Source organism: Habropoda laboriosa, unplaced genomic scaffold (assembly GCF_001263275.1).
Source record: "Habropoda laboriosa isolate 0110345459 unplaced genomic scaffold, ASM126327v1 scaffold64, whole genome shotgun sequence".
In the NCBI taxonomy this organism is placed as follows: Eukaryota; Metazoa; Arthropoda; class Insecta; order Hymenoptera; family Apidae; genus Habropoda; species Habropoda laboriosa.
Window position 1 is genome coordinate 388,130 of NW_017100183.1, and position 17,082 is coordinate 405,211.

General features: G+C 41.2%; 5 protein-coding genes across 5 annotated transcripts in view; 2 read left to right on the plus strand and 3 right to left on the minus strand.

Moving 5' to 3' along the window:
- The window catches only part of LOC108579219, a 6,399-nt gene extending 297 nt beyond the window's left edge, over positions 1 to 6,102 (minus strand). Inside the window, exons 1-3 of the mRNA XM_017942700.1 lie at positions 6,031 to 6,102; positions 2,947 to 3,052; positions 1 to 2,261 (exon numbers count right to left, since the gene is read on the minus strand). The exon at positions 1 to 2,261 is cut by the window's left edge and continues 297 nt beyond it. Coding sequence (XP_017798189.1) covers positions 1 to 2,261; positions 2,947 to 3,049 — 2,364 coding nt within the window. The 5' untranslated portion in view covers positions 3,050 to 3,052; positions 6,031 to 6,102. The remainder of the gene's footprint in view (positions 2,262 to 2,946; positions 3,053 to 6,030) is intronic.
- Positions 6,103 to 9,534: 3,432 nt separating this feature from the next.
- Positions 9,535 to 11,045, minus strand: LOC108579228 (peptidylglycine alpha-hydroxylating monooxygenase). The gene is made up of 3 exons (XM_017942710.1): positions 10,859 to 11,045; positions 10,404 to 10,622; positions 9,535 to 10,320 (listed from the first exon to the last, which is right to left on the minus strand). The coding sequence occupies exons 1-3, from the start codon at positions 10,973 to 10,975 to the stop codon at positions 9,649 to 9,651; spliced, it is 1,008 nt and encodes a 335-aa protein (XP_017798199.1). The 5' UTR covers positions 10,976 to 11,045; the 3' UTR covers positions 9,535 to 9,648.
- Positions 11,046 to 11,557: 512 nt separating this feature from the next.
- LOC108579129 (ADP-ribosylation factor-like protein 6) lies at positions 11,558 to 11,997 on the minus strand. The gene is made up of 2 exons (XM_017942579.1): positions 11,847 to 11,997; positions 11,558 to 11,769 (listed from the first exon to the last, which is right to left on the minus strand). Exons 1-2 carry the CDS (start codon positions 11,995 to 11,997, stop codon positions 11,558 to 11,560), a joined length of 363 nt encoding a protein of 120 aa, XP_017798068.1.
- Positions 11,998 to 12,362: 365 nt separating this feature from the next.
- On the plus strand, positions 12,363 to 14,301 carry LOC108579130. Its single transcript, XM_017942581.1, has 5 exons — positions 12,363 to 12,426; positions 12,519 to 12,997; positions 13,081 to 13,419; positions 13,493 to 14,064; positions 14,259 to 14,301. Exons 1-5 carry the CDS (start codon positions 12,363 to 12,365, stop codon positions 14,299 to 14,301), a joined length of 1,497 nt encoding a protein of 498 aa, XP_017798070.1.
- A 574-nt stretch (positions 14,302 to 14,875) lies between these two features.
- Positions 14,876 to 16,838, plus strand: LOC108579221 (protein LTV1 homolog). The gene is made up of 7 exons (XM_017942702.1): positions 14,876 to 14,956; positions 15,050 to 15,602; positions 15,682 to 15,878; positions 15,941 to 16,069; positions 16,130 to 16,321; positions 16,406 to 16,651; positions 16,725 to 16,838. The coding sequence occupies exons 1-7, from the start codon at positions 14,954 to 14,956 to the stop codon at positions 16,836 to 16,838; spliced, it is 1,434 nt and encodes a 477-aa protein (XP_017798191.1). The 5' UTR covers positions 14,876 to 14,953.
- The last annotated feature ends 244 nt before the right edge of the window (positions 16,839 to 17,082 follow it).

The window sequence follows — 17,082 nt, forward strand, 5'->3', positions numbered from 1 at the left end:
CCCGATCTCGTTCCCCTCCACTGGCACGCCATGCTTGCTCACCGTGGGTTTGTAAGTCTTCACCTTGGAATGGCCTTGAATAATCAGGTACATCGGGCCACGAATAGGTTTGGCCGGTTGTTTGTAATGGGAGAAAATCGGATCGGTGGTCAGGCTTGGTACTGTAGTAATCTGCTGCGAAGATGTAGAGGGCTTCTTCCCTTCCTCTTCCTCTTTCTCTTTCTCTTTCTCTTTCCTCTGCTCCCCGTTCTCGTTACTCTTGGTCGTAGTTCTCGGTCTCGGAGTCTGGTGGACAACCGGTGGTAGCGACGAATTGGTGTCGGGCGAGGGGGAGACGGCTGTAGGCAGGAACGGTGGAACGGTCGGTGTGGTGAATATCGAGGTGGTGGTGTCTGGTAGACGAGGTGGATGCCGATCGGGAAATCGATCTTCCGACGCTCCGTTCAGCTGCACGGCCGTCACACTGGCCGACTGATCCGTAACCATCGCGGAGGATACCGGGTGACGATGATCGATCGTCGGGGCAATAGGCGGTGGTGGCGGCGCGTGCATGTGAGTCATCGGCGGGAACACCGGCATCGAGGCAGGCGCGCGAAAACCGAGGTTTGGCCGCATGCTACCGAGAAAGTGCACCGCCGCGTGATGCTGCTGGTGGTGGTGGTGGTTCGGCCTAGGCTGCGCGTGATGATGCATCATTGAGGAAAGGGGCGGTTGCGGTGGTCCGAACGAGTGTAGAGAATCGGCGGGATGCCTGGCGGAGAACGGAGGACCGGCGGCGGGCAGCGACGCGTGCTGTTGATGCAAAACAGGCTGCGACGCCTCTGGAAAGAGGATCGGAGACGAGCCGGTCACGGCGGAGTTTCGAACAGACTGCGATTCCATTTTAGACGCGTTCTCATTCTCGTTCAACATCGTCGACCACCGATGTTCCGGTAAATCCGTCGCGGTTGCCTCCGCCGTTGTCTCCGAATAATTGTTCGGCATCACGACCGCCACCGCCGCTCCTTTGTTCCCTTGGTGCGACGTCTCGACCGCGTCGAGATTCCCAAGCGAATTGGCGAGAACGATGTGCATCTTTTCCGACGATTCAGTTACCGCTTCCGTATCGTTCGCCACCTTCTCCACGCTGCCGACGGTGGTGGTGGTAACGGAGACGGTGGTGGTTGAAAAGGTATTAGACGAGTCGAGCCCCTTCTGACCAAGGACCACTTCTCCGTTCTCGTTACTATCCCCCTCGACTATGATGTTCGCGTTCTGCTCGACCACTACTTCGTGGTTCGCGGACGCCGCGGCGTGATGATCGACCGTCTCGTACTGGTCTAGAGAATAGTCGGGAGTCTGCCGCGTGTGCTGGCTGGCGTGGTGGTACGTGCTCGGTGTCGACGGGGCAGCACCTCCGCCGTGGCTACTGGTCGGCCACCCGCCGGATAAAGTTTGCGTCGACTGGTAAATCAAATTGGACTTTTCGAACGAGACGGAGGGCGTCGTGACGGTCTCGTATTTCGGCTTGGTAGGTTGGGCCGCCGACGACGGACCACCGTACACGCTCTTGATCGTTTCGACTTGCGACACCGTTTCGATCGGACTTTTACTAGGTGGATACTTTGAAGAATTTTGAGACTGCAATTTCCCCGGATGTTGTTGCCCGGTGTAACCCTTGGACGGGGGTACCACCGCGTAGAACTGCGACTCTCGAAGCACCGGCCCCTCTTCCGTTTGCGTGTTGAACTGCTGCTGAGTAGGCTCGACGAAACTCACGATCTTCTCCTTGCCGTGAGACAACGGTGGAGGCACCATCATCGTGTACGGCTTGGTCTTTTCACCGTAAAACGGACTGGGATAATAGCTGGCTGGTATCGATTGAATTCTGTTCTGGTTTCTATAATCGGTCGGTCCGTTCCGGAAGTTACTGGTTCGCACGATCTTTGGCGGTTCCGCGCCGGTGCTTCCAGTGAAATCGTTCCTGTACGAGACCTCCTGCTGGTGGCTCGATCTCGTGAACTTTGGCCCGTCGACGAACTTGAAGAACTGTTCCGGTATCTTCGGGCTGGTCTTCTTCGCGGTCACCCCGAGAACAAGAATGTCGCGTTTCGCGGATGGTTCGGTCGTGTGAGAATCCAGCCAGTATTGAACTCTGTCGAGCACAGGAGGAACGTAATCGAAGGTCGGGTTGTTCTTCAGAGGATCCCCGCGGCCAAGTGGCGTCCACTCGTCGTAGTCCATCCTCGGTGAAAATACGCGCGGTTTGCTTTCATTTTGCCCTGTCAACAGAAACCGTGCGCTTTACGGAACGCTGAGAGCGAAGAAAGGATGGGAAACGAATGTAGGTATATACATAGCTGCTCCATTCCCTAAGGTTAAGAGCTTGCATTTGTATTGTCGCGAGTCGCGCGATCGCTGCCGTTCAAAGCTGAGGTGGTACCGGTGTCCTTTTTCGTTCGATTCTGATTGGTTTCTGCGCGTTGCACGTAGAACGTTACTCTCTCGGTGTAATAATCGCCCGAGAAAGACTGACTCGAGTTGGACGATGGTCTAAGAGGCCGGTATAAACGTGTATACAAGCTTTTTCCTACGTTGCATGTGTATCGATACGCGTGTGCGTTCTTTTAGCACCGAGCTGAGTGACCTACTGACCCGGCACACACGCTTAGGCACACGCGCGAACACAGGTGCGCGCACGCGCGCGTAAAATTTCTCGACGATGGCAATATGTACTACGTTTTTACAAAATGCAACCTGCCTATTAATCGAAAGGTCCGTTGGATCGAACCGTTGGAGAAATTGCTGGCATTTAGAATCGAGCTTTCCCCCACAGCTCCTTGCGGCACGCGACCATCCGCAAAGCTCGTCGCATAGGCGAGATATATCGAGTCCTGTCAACGACTCTTTGCGTAATCGAGTGTTCTCTCGAGGAAAGAAACGATAAGATAGAAATAATTGACTCACCAGTCTTGTTTTCAAAGGTGAACGAAGCACTTTGACAAGGGGAACAGCAGAACAGTCCTGCCAAGAATAACAATCTGTATAGACAAGTCGTTCCTCCCGGCATCGTCTGAAACAGTGAAATTCGCATGAAATTTCGCTCGGCGGATCTGCTTGTTTCTGGAATAATTTCGGGTTGGTCAGCGCGACCAATTACGCAGTTTATCGTGGATACAACCGGCGCGTAAGGTTGAAAGAACTGAATTCTGAATGGGGGGCGCGGGTCGAGAAGAATCTGTACGCGCACCCTTTTCTTTCCTTCCTAGCGAAAAGCGTCGGTAATATGTACGGTAATATACATATGTGTAATACTTTCACCCGAGACACGTGCAAATCAGTGGGAGCTGAGATACGAAGCTAACGGCGAAGCGAAGGATGATTTGAAAACCGAAAGTAGGTCGGTTCGAGGGATGTTTCCATCGCATTTGCACGTGCGACCGTGGCATATCACAAGGGGGAGCCCAAGGAAAAGAGATATGAGGAGAGAAAGACACGTGGTAACGGTAGACGATGCTTCGGGCGCCGATGTCCTCTCTCTCTCTCTCTTCCTCTCTCCCCTTGTGTGTGCCGAGTAAGATTCCGAAAGAAAGAACGTGGCCGGCATGGAGGAGAGGGCAAAGAATGCCGCCTTCAGATTCGGTGTGATTCGACCTTGAACCTCGAATCGCGAACTGAACTGAATTATTCTCCAATTGGTCCGCACTTGCTTCTCTAACTCCGAGATAACAAAAGTGAATTGTTACGGGAATGAGTTTGCCAGGCGAAGAAACGGGGTTACAAAGGATTACCGTTTACGCATCGTTAGAATTGAAGCGGCAGCTTCGGCAACGAAGCGACGAAGAAAAGAGATTTGGAGAGACAGGTCTCTACTCTAGCGGTACAGGAGATAGGTGCGCGTTACACCTCGGTGTCACGAGGATATATTTCACGGTACGCCGAAAGCACGAAATTACGGCGTGCCCCCCTCGCGGTTCGCCGATAAAGCCAAAAAGCGTGGGAACAATAAACGAGTGTTGGCGAACACGTTGATTCGTGACACGTTACTATCAAGATGTAATATAGGCGAATTAAGTGGCCTGTTACTCGAGGGAAGAGGGAAGAGGGGAGAAGGGAGAAGGCGAGAAGGGAGAAGGCGAGAAGGGAGAAGACGAGATGAGACGAGATGAGATGGGAAGGGAAGACGAAAACCGGAGCGGGAAGAAACGGTGCGGCGCGAACGGCCCTGAGATCGAGGTTGGATCGCGAGACAGCGTGGCCCCATGGTTTCACTTTATCTCTCTCCCGTGGACCACACAAGGTTATCGCGCGCCTGTGTGAACGGGCTTGTAAACCACTGCGAAATTTCCATGCGTTCCGACCACCGAATTACCGATCCTCTCCTCGGCAAAATTCGAGCTTCCGATAGTCCGAGACAGAGCGGAGAACAGCTGGTCGAAAGGTGAAACGAGACTTTAACGAGACGCATCGACGGCCGACGGGGAGACGTGGCCCCAAAACGAAACCGGCCTATATTAGCTAAGAACGGTGTATTACGTATGCAGGCCGCTCGCTCGGTCTCGCGTGCGATGAAATTTTCATCGTGGCTGCCTCCCGTACGGGATACTCTCGGTGTCGGTATGCGAAACCGTACCGATACGCAGTCCCGCGAGCAATAAAAGCTCTGAAAAGCGAGAAAAAGTAGTCGGGCCTTGCCAGTCGAAATCGATCGGAACCTTGTCTGTCGTTGCTTCGCTTAACACCGATATCCGCAGATTTTTACGAAAACGACAGGAGGGAGGCGTTAATACGGAGATTCCGTACAGTTTGCAAAGATTTTCTGTACTTCCGTTGAAATGCTCGTGTCCCGTCCCGAATAGGGGTCACGCGATTTACATGTGTTCGCTTCCTACGTCGATGAGAATTTCTCCGGTTCTTTTCTAGGTGGTCTTCCGCATCAAACCCATGAAATAAATTACGACAACGAGCCAGAGATGTATGTATATCGTTCGATGGTTAACCGATCCTCCTCTTTCATTTCCGCCGAGATTTATTTCAGCAGATATCGTAATCTTTGATCGAATGCGTCTCCTACCGATATACCTATGCTGGGTCACGGCTCTGGTTAAGGATTGTCCAATCCATACTTATTGTTAGTTACCCTACTCCGAGAAGGTTTCAATCGTCCGATGCAAAAAAAAAACACGCGAACGGCTGCGTGAACGGCATGAGAATGCGTTTTCTGTCCACTCAACTTCCCTTTGGGTTTATGAATGCTGCAAATGGGGTGGAGAAGAGCACCGGTTCCCTGCCAGATACATACCAGACGAAGACGGCACTCTTCCTGAATGCCGATCCTCGACACACAGATGCAATTTCGCGCGCGTCAACAGTCGAGAGAATTGGATAGCGGAGTAGAGTATTGCGGAATGGAGGAAAAAAGGTGGCGACCCAGTTCGAACAGTTTCTATATGTGTTATCCGTGAACGTCGCGCGTCGTTTAGGCTGATTCGCATGAAAGAGGAGCTGATTTTAGTAAAAGCTTGCCAAGTCGATGTCACAACTTCCGTTTATCGACATTCCCTCGTCGCGAAAATTGCACACGTACACGCGATCAACCAACACCGAAACGGAGTTCTCCGTTCTCCGCTGCAATTTAAATCAACGATCTCTATTGTCGATTGACAACGAGGTGTCGATTGAAGACATCGAACGTTGTACAGGTAAATTGACGTAGCGCGTTCTTCTTCAAATTCCCGACTTGCGCGTGTGTTTAATCGAAGCTGGTTGCAACCACGATTAAAGTGGTGGCGAGCGTGACACCGTAACACGCGCCAATGAAATTTACGCGATACCGCCGGTATCGCTTCTCGCGGTGTATACGGACCTTTTGTTAATGGGAAGCATTACTCTGAACTCATTCCCGCTCGTGCAAAATGTATCTGCATTCTCCATATATGGTACCTATAACGACCAACTGATTCGGTTCGAACGGAAGAACGCAGATATCTCTTAACGTAGTATTTTGCGAGTAACACTTGGCTCGAAGGATGAAAGAAAGAAAGAACTTACCGTGATCGTACCGAATCTTCTGCCTCTATGTGTTAACGCTCGGTTCGGTTGGTAAACGATAGCTGTAGATCTATCGAGGAATCCTAAAGCAAAAATAGCGACGCCTTTTCGTTCACAGGCATAGTTTCCTCTTCTACTCTCTCTTTCGCTTCGTCTTGACCTCGAACAAATGCGAACCGGCAACGAAGACGACGTGGACGTGGACGTGGACGTGGACGCGGACGTGGACGTGAACGCGGACGTGAACGTGGACGTGAACGTGGACGTGGACGTAGACGAGAACGAGGACCAGGACGAGGAACCAGGACGAAGACGACGAGAGATAACGTTCCAAGGATCCTCCTGTTCAGGTGGTTCAGGAGGAACAGGTGGTAAAGGTAGAGAAGGTGTCCGTTGTTCTAAACGAACCGTGGAAACGATCGATCGATCCTCGCGAACCTACACCGGCTCGATCGCGAGAAAATGTCACGCAGAAGAAGCAGGCTCTGTCTGTTTGGCGAAAGCTCCGGTTCGTTCGGAACGCAGTGGAGAACTGAGCGAAGTGCCGGCCGGTCGAGCAGCCAGCCGGGCTTTTCCAACCGGCTTAACCAATCGCAACTTCTCTCTTATCCCACGTGCCTCTTCCTCTCTCTCCCTCTCACTCTCTCTTTCTCCCTTCTATCACCCTCTCGCCTCTGATCTTGCACTCCTCCCGCGGAGTTATCGCTGCCAGATTCGCGAGCACATCCCCCGTGGGGCTCTGCATCCCCTGGCGCGGCTATCCCCCACCCTCCCGAACACTCGCCAATTTTACGCCCGACCTACCTGCCCGAACTTTCCAACCTATAGTTTTACCTACCTCCCGATATCTCCCATTCTTTCTACTTATTCCCACTTTTTACACTTATTCGCCGTTCGAATAAACCGAGAAAGATAAAGAAACGAATGCAGACACTTTCGAAAGCCGAGCGTTTAGCACGTATTTATTCTCGCTAGAATTCTTCGAAGACGTGCCACATTGACAAATACGCGCGTTCCAGACGACGCAACGTAGCCTCGTTCGCCGTTAATGGACAAGATACACATGTTTTCCAATCGAAAACTTCACCGGACTTCTCTAGTCCGAAGCAATAGAAACGGTCTATCTACTTAAAAACTCGAGAACTGGATCGCACATTTTCTCGCATTACATAACATGCACCACTGTATATAACGCAATCTGTTCACTTCCGAGATCAACTAATCGCGTGGCTTCTTCTAGCGCCGTTTGAAAAATAGAACCCGCGCGCGAGAGAGAGAGAAAAAAGAAAAAAGAAAAAAGAAAAAAGAAAAAAGAAAAAAGAAAAAAGAAAAAAGAAAAAAGAAAAAAGAAAAAAGAAAAAAGAAAAAAGAAAAAAGAAAAAAGAAAAAAGAAAAAAGAAAAAAGAAAAAAGAAAAAAGAAACGACGCTTAGGTCGCGTCCACTTGGTTCCTGCGCCAAGTTGATATCGAACAAAACGTGATCGAGGTCTTACTTTCGAAGTTGCCTGCAGAGCATACACATGTCTTCCAGTCGCTTTCCTAACGACGAGACATGCTTTTACCAACGATGATACTTTTATGCGCGCGTGACGTGCCGTTTTCATTCACGCATTACCGAACTTCTTCCTGATCGTCGGCTACGTTGTATATATACATATACATACAAAGATCGCGTACTCCAACTCGCGACAACGGATAAATTATTACTGAAATCGGGAAAATCCATTTCACCGGTAGAAAGAGAGAGAGAGAGTTGTGACAATTTATCCCCCTCCGAGAATGGAGTTCGATTTCATTTCAACGTTCCACGTTACGAAATCTGGAACGAAAGTTAAATTTTTTGGAACGTATCGTTCGAAAAATTCGTTACTGCAATTAACATACCGAATATTTCGTCAACTTTCCCTTTGATATTAGATGCGCTGATATTAGATCGTCTGACCAAATGCACGCTAACGCGCAAACGTCTACCGCTATCGGCTCCGGTCCGACCAAGTAATATTATTACTTTCGCGTTCACGATTTTCGTTCCTGACCTCGGTTTCTCGTTTTGTGCAGGAGCAACCAAAACCGCTAACCAAGTCGCAACACGTTCGAGGACCGGAAGTATAAAGCGCACCGAGGCTTCCACTTCGTTTTACTTTCACAGCCACGTATTGCTTCGCTTTTACACAACTAATTCTACAATTATACTAATTCTACTTTTCACCACCCGATCGTTCCTTTCTACTTTACATTTACTTTGTTACTCGTCGTTTACTCTCGTGCACCTTCGCTGTGTGCTTGCACGAATGGATATTTACACGCGTATTGTGACGCAACTGTTGAAAAGGAGCGATTTAGTTCTCATAGCGAGATAATAGCAGAGTCGCGCCGAACATCGCCGCTAAATCGTTCTCGAAACGAAGACAGGGTACATGAACGGCGTAATGAGAGAAACCGGTTTTCAGTTTTGCACGTGGTAACTTCAAGAGTCGACTCAATTATCTTATAAGAAGTCTAAAACATAATATTTAAAACATAAATATTTTCCATTGAACAAGGCGAAGAAGGAAAAGGAGAAACGAAATTGTAAGAAAAATTGATCGCTTCTTCTTTTTCTTCATACTCTTCTTTGAGAGAACGCACCGATAAGTTTTCGAGTCCCCTTTCGACCACACCTTCGTTAGATTCTTTTAATACATACTCGATGCACTTTCTCCGTTCATTTGTTTTCCAAAAACGTACGTCCGCTCTTATCGACATACTTTTAACGAATACTCAATTTGCGGAACGATAAATACCGCAAAATGTTTCGGCGTATCTAACAAAGTTACTGAAACGTGAAAGAGCGTGAAAGAAGGAGAAAATAAAGATTAGATAACTCGTATATTTTTATATATATATATGTATATGCATGATTTATTTATATCGTATACCCAAATAATATTATTAAGTGAATTATTTAAAAGAATATTTATGGAAATGCATCTGTGCATCCTCTGTGTGTATCGTCGAAAATAAGTTTCATTTGTTATGCTTACGCATAGAGTAAAATTGCACCATAGTAGTATGTTATGCAAATATTTTGGTTCAGTCCTTTCCACCTATACCCACAATATTATTCCTTGTATAATATTTCTGAAGCACCGCTTAGTTTCAGGAAATAATACTGGCTAGAATTGTCTACGCGTTAACGCATGATTCATCTTCGATATTCCTTTACGTCCAAGTTAAACATTTTTTGCAAAACAAAAAGTACTTACGGGACTTATTTCAAATAAATAGCACTACGTGGACAATAATTGTCGATTATGATCGGATATAAAATATTACTACTTATTATAGTACATTCGTATACTGGTATAAAACCAGTCAAGTATAATGTTTTTCAATAAATACCAAGTATTTATAACAAAAGTCGTTTAAATAAAAGTAGATATTAAACTGTAAAAAGGAACAAAGTATGGCTAAAATTAATTTCAAGAATTTTACAATTTCATACTAAATGCGAAAGTTTGCGGTGTTTTAGAAACAAACTCTATTTTATAACAAATAGATTAAATGTTTCCGTTAAACTCTGTTCCATTGTCAACAGTCCGGTACCTAGGTCAATTTTTTACCGAGGCAACTACGTTATTATAAACTAGATGCCTCTACGTTAGGAATGTTGAAAAGTCCATCGTCTTTCCAGTAATAACGAGGAGGACCGAGGGTAAAGCAGTATTTCATGGATAATGGTTCGCCGTTTTCAACGTAGTACATCAAATAAAAATTACACATTTCGTCCGAATTAGTAGCGCCAATTTGTGTCAAACTATCGCGTCTACTAGACATAGTACAACGAGCTGCTATTCGGTCACCTTGACTAGCTGAAACCTTATTATGTATAGGATAAAACATTTGAGGGGTCAAAGGATCTCTTTTCCCTAATTCTATCCATGTATAATCTGGTTTTACCAAATATCCAGAAACTACTTTTCCAAGTGAATGAGTATGAGTTCTATAGGCGATAGGATGAATAGTTTTGTTCTCTTTTATCGTACAAGCTGTTTCCATATATGTTACACTCCTAGGAGGTATGACACCTGAAGTTCCCAGTAGAAGAACACCGGCTAATTTACCCAGTGGACGTAAAGTGTAATGAAGGAATACACCAGAATTGTCTGAGCTACCATCTTTAAATTGTTCAACGTGGCTATAATGAACCTGTAGAACTAAATACTTTATCGGAGAATCCCTGCCAACCTTGAAACCTACTCCTTCCGGCAAAATTAACGTCGGTGCATCTCTAGCCCAAGCGTACAATATCTGCGTGAAATATCAACAAAATGAACCATTTGTAAATTCTCTCCAACATTTTTCATTTACATTTTTTTTTTTATATTATATACCTGGGATTCTTCTGCACAAGGCACCATTGTTTCCTCGATATCGTTCATACCACGCCCCATTTCTCCACAATTCCATACAGGTTTTGAGCTACCAGGTTTACCACAACCGTACAAAAGTATATGGTGTGTACTTGTCATTGTTGCATTCGGCTCGAAACCTATCAAATAGTAATTTTCAGAAGGGTCTACTTTCACTGGAGTACACAGATACAATTCCTCCTAAAAATTCAAAAAATATATCGCTGCAATTTTCTTATTTATTTCATTAACATCGATTCGAATAACAATTGAGAATTAAACGATAAAAATTACGATCAGGCGTTTTGAAAGAAAAACTTCGTTACAATATTGTTAAGCACGTTAGAAAATATTCCATATGTGTTTTTACGTTAGCGTTTGAAAAAATTATCTCACGTGTACAAATCATCTTAGAAATTTTAAAAACATGCATTTACCCGATTCGGTTTAACATTTGGCATAAGTAACGCATATTTATTCACACTGTTACACTCGATCAATTTGCACAAAAATGTAAATAAAACATAAGTGGTGAAAGCATGATTTCCTTTCATTCTGGCCGTAGTATTCAAAAGTATTTCATCAATTACTCGAGAGATTCACATAAACCCTGTCAACTGACACAAATCGATACTATACAGTTTACGCGACCAGATAACCTCTGACGTATGAAGAATAAGCATTTACAAACGCCATCTATCAGGAGTATACACATCAATTTATTGCATACAAAATGTCTCGATACAAGTAAACATTCGAAAAGAATAATAATACAAGTGGTAATCGTTACAATTGGACATGTACATTTATCATTTAGTATTTACGATTTATTATACAGATTCGTTGATTGGTAGAGTCACGTGAGTGTCTTTTTCATTCGTTTCATTTTTAAATTTCATTCGTCAACCACTGTCTGACATTCGAAACCGAATTTCTAAGTGGAAATATGTGAAGACGCAAATATCTGGTAGGCGTTCGTATTCACAACCGAAAAGTTTCATATCGGACGTTCAAAAATTATATGTACAGATGTATAATAGTTAATATCTGATTTTGAAAAAGCAATAAATCGACCGCTTTTTATCTAGTTGACTGTGTTGTAAGCGAAACATCGCTCGATACGATTCGAATCATTTTTATCTTTTATTAATGTATATGTCACGGATTTGATCAGTAAACCATTCTATGCCTGACTGTAACCCTTCTCCGGTGATCGCATTTGTTGCTCGTATGTGCCACGGTTTATTTTGTACACGGTCAAGACCAAGTCCAGCAACAAGTTTCACAGTAGTTAGAGAATCCGGCAAGTCCATTTTGTTTGCCAAAAAGAGAATCGGTATTTTACGACCTATAATGTTTGCCATAAAATATGTCGTTATAAAGAAAATTTATTCCCTGTAACGGGAACAAGCAGGAAAATGGTACCTGCTACGTCCGGATGCTGAAGAAGCATGTCCAATTCTTCTTTAACAACGACCAATCGTAGCTTGTCGCTGCTGTCGATTATAAAAATAATACCATGACAATCTTTGTAATAATGCTCCCATAAAGATCTGTGACGATCATGACCTGACATATCGAATGCCGTGAAACTAACATTTTTAACTGAAAAAAAAAAAAAAAAAAAAAAAAAAACGATATATCCTTGTATTGTTAATCTTATTTTAAATAATCTAGAATTGTTAGGAAACGTAAAGCAGAATGACCAGATGAAATAAATAGACAAGAAATACGTAAATAGATATAAACTTTTAAATAAACATATTCAATTATTTATATTTCATATTTTTACAACTTTACGGAGCGCCACCTGTTCCTCTATCACCTCTCTGTGTTCAAAATGATTGAGAATCACTGAACGCAAAGAAGATATATAGACATATATTGGCGCGATATCGTTTAAAAATAACATTAAACCACTTTCATGCAAATCATTAAACTATGGAGATGTATGAAGTTATAAAAAATAATCTTGATAATGTAAAAGATTCAGAGAAGAGCGAAGGTGAGCTGGAATTTTAGCTGTTGATTTTAAAAATCTAACCCTATAATATCGGCAATGAAGATAAAATATATTAGAGTATTGTTCAATTTTAGAATCGATAGATGAACAAAAAAGCAGATTGAAAAAGCAGATAGACCAACTGAAGTCTATAATTTTGGAAATTGAGTGGAATTTAAACATTTTAAAATTTGGCAAGATTGAATGCACTTTTCATCCTGACACTACTGATGGTCTAACTATTGATAACATTCCAGATGTCGATATACAACTAGGCTCTCAATTATATAGATATGCTGGCCTCTATTGTGTCAAATTTTCAAAAGAAAAATATGTATTTCATTTCTCATGTTCAAATAAATATGCGAAGGAAGATATATTTGCTGTAGAAATTTTGAATAATCAAGATCAGGGAACTTTAGGGAAATGGTTAATGCCTATGGCTATTGATTTAGAGTACTTAGTGTCTGAGGTCCCTATTGATAACTTAAAAAATGTACCTCATTTTTTGAGGACTTGTAAACATTATATAGATTGTTATTATATTCGACATGAACAATATACTACACTGATGGTACATATTTCTTGTTTCATTTCTCATTTAACATCTGATAAAATAGGATGTATAAATGTACATATATATACTTTTATTTTTAGGATAATATTTCTGACATAACAAATTGCATTGTACAAACAAATTTAGGACATACTCAAATTAATTTAGAATTGATGCGGGTACATGATGAAAACACTGATTGTTATATGAACACAATTATATATCTCCTGTATAATACTAATGAAGCTAGACCACACCAAATTACAGTAGATTTAGTAAATGATGATGATGAACCAAACAACAGTATTAAAACACAACTACAAAAATCTTTAGTATGCTTTAAAATGTTTGATTTACATATAGCATTTGAGAAAATGTTGAAAAAGAAACCATATACTTGGTCAAGAGAAAGTGGTGAAGATAATCCATTAGGAATTGGTGTATGTGGAACTCTTAATTTCCTTAAAGCAATATTCATTTAGATTGTATTCAAATAATTATGCTTGTTCTCAGACTCCAAGTGGTTCAGATGAAGAGGGATTTTTGGAAAAGTTTTCATTTCAAATCGAGAAATCTTTCAGTCCCGGAGCAACGAAACGAAGAAAGAGAAAGAGGCACAAAGAAACAACAAGAGTAGGAAAGCATTCTAATCTTTCAAGTCAGTCTAACAGTAATGAAAAATCTATAACTTTTCAAAATAAAAACGAAAAGTTTAAGAACCTTTATGAGCAGTCTACAAGTCAACAGAATGTTGATGTTAAGAGAAGTGAATTAAAACAAACAAAACTGAGATTTGAGTTAACTGATTCAAAAGTACAGAGTAGCAGCAATACTGTGGTAACACCATTGAAAAATAAAGAAATAATTGAACAGCTACATAAACCATGTACAAGTACCCCATTACATCATGATGAACCATGTTCTTCTAATCTTAGGCCCAGCAATATTGATATTAGTGATATTACTGTTAGTGGAAGTAATTTAGATAACACAAAAATTAAGAAACACATTGATGCTGCAACAAAAAATAGTCTGGAAGTGGAAAACCAATACAGGAATGGTACACCTGTGAAAAAGATAATCAAGTCTGTTCAACCAGAATTACACAATCAAAAGCAAAAGAAAAAAGTCAAGAAAAGAAGAAAGATGTAAAGTACTTTTTAATAATATAAATAATAAAAATATTTTGTATCGTTTATATGTAATATTCGTTTCTTTTTGAAAAATAAATGTTTCTATCTTCGTGTATTTGTTTCGTTTTATTGTATAACAACAATAGGTGCTTAAACGGATCAGCTAGTGCAAATAACAACGTAGAATAGTGGTTTTAAGCACGTCAATTCAACATCGAACGTCGTTCACTCGTCATTGTTTAACTTACATGAAAATTTTTCAACATTATACCCGACAGTGGGCACTATGTCTATGCAACGGTCATCCTCGCGTTTGAAATTATTTATGACCGTCGACTTACCACTATTGTTAAGGCCCACTACTAAAACGTTTACTTCTTTTTTCCTAAGACCTAAAAGATTTGTTAAACGGTCAAATAGCCCCATTCTCTATGCTCTCTTGACGGTTTGTTACGTGTTTATCGAATATCAATAATCAACACCATTAATGTTGACTGTTGGAAGGAAAGAGAAAGATGAATTGTAAAACGAAAGATGTGGTTATCCACTTTTCAACGTTACGTTTATTAATACAAACAGCATATTTCTTAGATTTTTGATATTAAAAAAAGCAACGTGCAAAAATATGACAATTTTTAGTATAAATATCAAACATTCCCACTTCGAGTACACAAATTCTACTTTCAAATTGATTTGAGAATCACTGAGAAACACATGGTTTCGTATTTTACGAAGGTGCTTTCGTAAGAATGTTGAGGAATTCGATCTGTAAATAGTTGGAAAAAGTGAATGCTGTTTTTTTATTAATTTAGCTGTGTATGCAAAATAAAGAGCAATAAAAATGGTAAGTTTCAAACGTTAGATATACGATGAGTTATAGAAATATTTGTATGTCAGGTTATTCTTTTATTATATATTTACTATCTTAAACTTTTAGCCGAAGGGAAAGACGAAGAAGTTCATTGATAAAAAGAATTCAGTGACATTTCATTTAGTTCATCGTTCACAAAGAGATCCACTGATAGCCGATGAAACGGCACCGCAACGCGTTCTTGTACCTGCTGGAGATGCACAAGCTGTTAAACTCGAGAAGAAAAAGCCAGATGATAAACAGAAAGAGGAACAGCGAAAATACGGCATATATTTCGACGATGATTATGACTATTTGCAACATCTTAAAGATGTTAATACTCTGACAGCTGAATGGGAACGTGTAGATAATATAACTCCTTCGAAACCAAATGATAAAAATCATACACCTAAAATTAATTTACCATCTTCTGTATTTGCTTCAAATGTAGAAGAGAAAGTTGGACTTTTGAATAAAGCAGCCCCAGTTTCAGGGTTGCAACTAGATTTGGATCCAGATATAGTTGCAGCTATGGATGAGGATTTTGATTATGATGATCCGGAAAATCATTTAGAAGACAATTTTATAGAATTGGCTAATACAAGCGAGGGTGATAGAGAAATAATAGAAGAAGAATATGGTAATATATGTGTTACACATTATGTTATCTTTATGAAACAACTGATTTACATTTGAAAAATGTAAATTGAACAAATTAGATCAAGCATCTGATGTTTCATCTGAGGGACATATGCAACTATCTGACGAAGGACAAGATGAGGTATGCAGCTTGAATGGGCCTCAGTTCACTTTTAAAGAAGAAGAAACAAAATCCCGTTTTACAGAATATTCAATGAGTAGCAGTGTAATGAAAAGGAACGAACAACTGACACTTCTTGATGATCGATTTGAGAAAGTAAATATTTATTATTGTCATGCACATTTTTATCGGATAAGAATATGCTGTTATGTCTACAGATGTATGCAGCATACGACGAAAATGAAATTGGTGCATTAGATTGTGATGAAATTGAAGGGTATATTCCACCAAACTCAGATTTAGTTCTTCAGTATGCAGCAGAATTTGAGAAGCAAAAAAATGAAGATGTAAGGTAACTGTAACTATATTTGTAATGAAAAGGATGAAGTATTATTTTCCTTTGATAGGCTGATAATGTTGCTGAATTGATGAAAGACAGAATGAAAATTTTGGAAAACGAGTATTCCAGTTCTGAAGATGAGAATAACTTGGAAGAACTTATTGTTGATGCAAGAAAAAAAGAAAAATGGGATTGTGAAAGTATCTTGAGTACATACAGTAATATTTATAATCATCCGAAATTAATTTCTGAACCAAAGGTACATTGTTTCAGATGCTAGAGCAATTTCATTTGTTCCTTCTCTTGTGCAAAATCGTAATTTACCCAACTATTTTTGTAACAGCCACAAAAGATCAGAGTGAATTCAAGGACTGGTATTCCAAAAAATGTGTTAGACGGATGTTCTGGAAAGTTGACTGCTAAAACATTGGCCCAGTTTGATCAACAGAATGAAAGTTGTAAACCAGCAAGGTCTCAGTCTGTTGCAGAAACAATGAAATCAACCTTAAGTGTATTAAGCATAAGACCCAAAGATGAAACTTCTGAAGAAAGAAAGCAAAGGAAAAAAGCTCTTAAAGGCTATAGAAAAGTAAAATAATCTCGTTAATCGTGTAGATGGATAACATGTCACAAGTCCATAACGTAATTATTGTCGTTTTCAGGAAAGGCGAATAGAACGAAAAGCAAATAGCGAAGCATTTAAGGAGGAGAAGAAGCGTCAAGAAAAGATTATATTAAATAATAGACAAAATGTTCAGGGAAATAAAATACTTTAACATGTAAATCACGTTGTATATCTCCTTTATAAATGAAATAATTTATAACGACTAATACTTGTTATTTTTTGTACTAAATATATTGTTTACAATCGACATAACTTAACATAATTTCCTAAATGACGATTATATTTATAAGATGATAATTATTAAATTGAGGGGAATAAATATAAGATGATCGAGATTATTTTGTAAGATTTGGTAAAAGATATTTTAGAAAATGCAATAAACGTTTCTTTTGACA